The sequence below is a fragment of the Penaeus chinensis genome, chromosome 19 (genome assembly GCF_019202785.1).
Source record: "Penaeus chinensis breed Huanghai No. 1 chromosome 19, ASM1920278v2, whole genome shotgun sequence".
NCBI lineage: Eukaryota > Metazoa > Arthropoda > Malacostraca > Decapoda > Penaeidae > Penaeus > Penaeus chinensis.
In genome coordinates this window covers 25,527,031-25,531,779 of record NC_061837.1, presented here as the reverse complement: position 1 = coordinate 25,531,779, position 4,749 = coordinate 25,527,031, and the positions used below count along the sequence as shown (strand labels likewise).

The 4,749-nt window shown below is 41.1% G+C and overlaps 1 protein-coding gene across 1 annotated transcript in view; it reads right to left on the bottom strand.

Annotated features, from left to right (window-relative positions):
- LOC125035427 overlaps positions 1–4,230 on the bottom strand; it is a 5,813-nt gene extending 1,583 nt beyond the window's left edge. The window contains exon 1 of the mRNA XM_047627814.1: positions 3,949–4,230. Coding sequence (XP_047483770.1) covers positions 3,949–3,976 — 28 coding nt within the window. The 5' untranslated portion in view covers positions 3,977–4,230. The remainder of the gene's footprint in view (positions 1–3,948) is intronic.
- Positions 4,231–4,749: the final 519 nt, after the last annotated feature.

Sequence of the window (4,749 nt, the reverse complement as noted above, 5' to 3'; positions counted from 1 at the left end):
ATATATAAATGCGCACATACATTTACACATGTATATGTGTGTGTGTGTGTGTGTGTGTGTGTGTGTGTGTGTGTGTGTGTGTGTGCGTGTGTGTGTATGTCTATATATATAAATATAAATATATAAATATATATATACATACATACATACATTTATACACTACTCAAAACAAATAGGGGAACACTTTATTTTTGGGATATCATAGACATATATTGGCGCTTTGGAATTTTCCAATCAGCTAGTTTGCAACCTTAGCGACCTGTGAATCAATTCCACTGCCTTTGACCCAATTGTAATAAACAAAGTCTGGACAGGATTGTCAAAAGCGAGCCAACCTCCAAATCTGGAGTGAGTTAGCTAGTGGAAACCATGACTATTTTGTGCTCCTGACTTGCCGAATCGTTATTTCTGTGTTGGTTGAGTATTTTCTGATCATTTTGACTCTATTGCAAGCATAATGCAGTCCAGCTGCTGGAGGATGGGTCATCTGTACATCAGGTGGCCAGAAGGTTCAGAGTGTCTCTCAGTGTCATCTCCCGTATGTGGAGTCGCTTTCGAGAGACTTGCCAGTACTCCAGGAGGCCTGGTCAAGGCCGAATAAGTACCACCACCCAACAACAAGACAGATTTCTCTGTATATCTGCGATGCGCTCCAGGAGAAGCACTGCTAGGTCCTTTCAAGGAGACTTTCAGCGGGCCACTGGAGTTCTTACCAGACTGTTAGAAACAGACTCCATGAGGATAGCATGAGGGTCAGGCGGCTATTGGTTGGGCCTGTTCTCGCCGCCTAGAACCGTGTAGCCCAACTGGCCTTCAGCAGGGACCACTAGAATTGGCAAGTTCGCCACTGGCGCCCAGTACTGTTGACGGATGAAAGCAGGTTCACTTTAAATGCATGTGACAGATGTGACCGAGTCTGGAGACGACGTGGAGAGCGATATGCAGCATGCAACATCATTCAGTATGACTCATTCGGTGGTGGGTCGGTTATGGTCTGGGAAGGCATATCTCTGGAGGGTCGCACAGGCCTTCATGTGCTTAATCAAGGTACCCTGACAGCTGTTAGGTATAGAGATGAAATCCTCAGATCCATTGTTCGACCCTACGCCGGTGCAGTGGGCCCCGGATTTCTTCTGGTACAGGACAATGCCTGACCTCATGTAGCCAGTGTGCCGCCAGTTGCTGGAGGAAGGGGGCACCAATGCTGTGGACTGGCCCTCACGTTTTCCGGACCTGAACCCCTTGAGTACCTCTGGGACATTATGTATTGACGTATTCGGCAGCGTCCAGCCGCACCAGAGACTCTCCAGGAGCTTACCAATATGCTGATCCAGGTCTGGCAGGAGATCCCCCAGGACACCATCCGCCGCCTCATCAGGAGCATGCCACGACGTTTTCGAGAGTGCATACAGGCTCGTGGAGGGCATACTCACTACTAAAGTGACTGCAATGTGCAGAGCTGCAAATTCATAATTTCTACCATTGTCATTTCTCTCTACATTCACTTTGTTTTTCAACATCATTTCGTAATTCGGTCCTCCAAGGGTTAACTTTTGTTCTTCTTGGCCAGTTTGACGCTCTGTTGTTCAGGGTACATTGGGAATTTAGTTTCAGTACAAAATTGTAACATTTGCACATTCGACATTGAGTTTTAAAATGAAAGTGTTCCCCTAATATATATATGTATATATATATATATACACATACACACACACACACACACACACACACACACATATATATTCTTTTTTTCTTAGATTTTCGTACGCCTGGCAGCAGATTATATGAACAAACCAGAGGCAGCAAGGTGCCCGATTTCAAACTTAAACAATGCACACAGTGCTGTGTATTTCATTTTGGACATATAATATTTTGAGCAGTAATAATTCATTCACTCTGCTGTAAACTTAAATACATACGGGTCAGGGAAAAAAACTTTGACGTAAGATGGCAGTACTCAGCTTCTAAACAATTATGCTTATATAGACCTAGGCCCATGGCACGCTATGGTTCATACACACCACGTTTCTGAACTATTGTTCTAATCAGCTGCAATTTTAGAACTGAGTGACTGCGAAGGTTGGCCATGTTAGGGCCTTGCCCATGGCTTCCCTCAGATATTTTGACAGGCTTATTGTAAACACCCCAGTATTCACAAATCAAGAAACAGTCAGTAAACATGATCAGTGGTCCCTGCCTGAGGTTAAGTCCACGCTTATAGCGAACTGGTGCAAGCAGGCTGAAGCAAAAAGTCTATACAAGTCCCTATATTGGCAAGCACAGGTCAGTCAATAGATAACTTTTCTCACGTCAGCCTCGTAGTACAAGCATTTACTCAGTGACGACTCAATGTTAGAGATAGAGTTTACTGAATTATTTATAAAAGAACAGCTTCCAGCTGTCCACGCTTACCCACTGACAGCGGACGCAGCCTAAAGCGACGTGGCTCGGGAACTCGGATGGGCAAGCACATTGCCCGGCGGGGCCACGGACAGCATTAGTTACGTTAGTTCAGTACACGTCCGTGAGGCTTTGTTCGGACCTTGAAAAAATTCATGCCACATTTCACGGTAATAATGTGATTAAGCATGGAGAAATTGATTGTGAAATGATGACAATGCTAGTTTGAAGAGAAGCAAATACTAGTACCGGGAAACGTAATTATAAATTGATAAAAATAGTAAAGTAGGGAAGCAAATACGATTACTCAATTTGAGTCACATATTATTATCAACAGTTGCAGATCGTGACACAGCATATCAACTGACCAAAGCATAGTTCTTTGCCAATCTCACTCATCACTCTTCTTTATAAATTTCTGCTCCCCAGTTCTTTGTGGCGGGTATCCCGTAACAATTGTCGGACTCTCACGCTGCAAGGAGTAAATAACTTCCTAAGTGAGCTCTGTGTCTGCAGTGCATCGGAGTAGAATTCGGGAGAACGTTTGCCTGGATAATCTTTAGACTTACAACGAGGTATCATTTGTTAGTTATAATATACATTACTCATTTCTACTATTACACCTAATATGATATAAGAATCACCGTTAAGTAATGAGTTTACTACTAATTATACAATAGTTTTTGTTTTGGCATCATTGTATCCGGGACATCGAAGAACTCGCACTCTGTCAAAATAGGCGCCGGGAATTTCGTCTCGGTGAAGGTCGGAGCCAGGAAAGTATCCCGAGATAGACAAGACAAGTGTGGCTTCTAAACTCTAAAGCATTCTTTCTCAGTCTCTCTTTCACACAATCACTCTCTCGATGTCTCATTCATTCAAATGTTATTCATTTATTTTCTCTCTTTATCATTTCTCTCCTCATTTATTCTCTCTCTCTCTCTCCCTTTCTCTCAATCATTCATCCACACTCTCTTTTTTTCCTTCCCCTTATCCACTTATTCGTCCAACTACTGCAGTAAATTGAATTCATAGCTAAGATTGATAGGATTTTAGGCAGGCTCTTTTATGATATTTTTGCCGAGATCTGTATAATAAAGTCCGTCAGAAATAAAATCAAGATTAAAAAAAAAAAAAAGGAGACCCCGTCAAAATTACACAGTTTAAATATTTCTTTACTAATGAGCGTTTTCAAGCGATACCATTGAATAGATATCCTCATTTTTACCATTTGTGAGCATTATAAAATAAGTGTATCCATGGTAAATACCGGGGTTCCCTTTAGTAAAGACAGTGATAGAACACTAATTACAATACCATTTGCTAGAACTGTGAGCAAATTAAGAACATTGGAAATTCTATTTTGAGTGTACATCTTACCCAGAACTACATTAAGGTGAGGCGTGTTCTGCTGGAAGAGAGAGAGAGAGAGAGAGAGAGAGAGAGAGAGAGAGAGAGAGAGAGAGAGAGAGAGAGAGAGAGAGAGAGAGAGAGAGAGAGAGAGAGAGAGAAAGAAAGAGATATGAAAGATTTTCGTAGTAGACCCACCTATAAGAACATTTACATTTAGATCCATGGAAACGTCGGTAACACAACCCGCGGTCTGTGTATCATATTCGGATTTCTTAACGGTAAGGTCCTACTTTTTTCTTCTTTTCCTCAAGTCTCACTCGATTCTAGTAACTGTTCCTTTTCATTTCGATGTAAGAAAAAAAAAAAATAACTACGGCCGAATGATCTCTTGCATGTTATTGATCACCTCACATGTAAAGTGATTCTTGTACTAGACTTTTTTTTTAAATATTATTCGACCCAGTTCTAAATTGTGATCTTAACGCTCCCCGGCGTACGTATCAACTAAAGTCCATGTCATGCGACATCCTGACTCACTCTCTAATTTTACAAAGGAAGAAGAAGAAAAAAAAAAAAAAGAAGCCTAGCGGAAGATAAACCGGATGCTAAAATATACTGTACATTATCATATTTTCTCTCTCTTCTCTAAGTGTTGAAACATTCCGTATCCGTACCAGGAAAAGAAAGAATGGAGAAAAGTAGTCCACAAATCAACAGATGTTATAGAAGTAAAGGGAAAACTGAATATCAAAGTCGACGCAACGCCCGGCACGGAATACTACAGTCGGGTCTCCGTGTAGTACATGTCGTAGAAACTTTTTTGTCGAAATCAGGACACGCGTCCCATGTTAGGGCAAACAAATGAAGATTTGAATTTTAAATTCCAGTTCATTCTTACTGTTTACATTGATAAAGATATGTGTATGTGTGTGTATTTATATAAGAATACACACACACACACACACATATATTTATATATATATATAATATGTATAT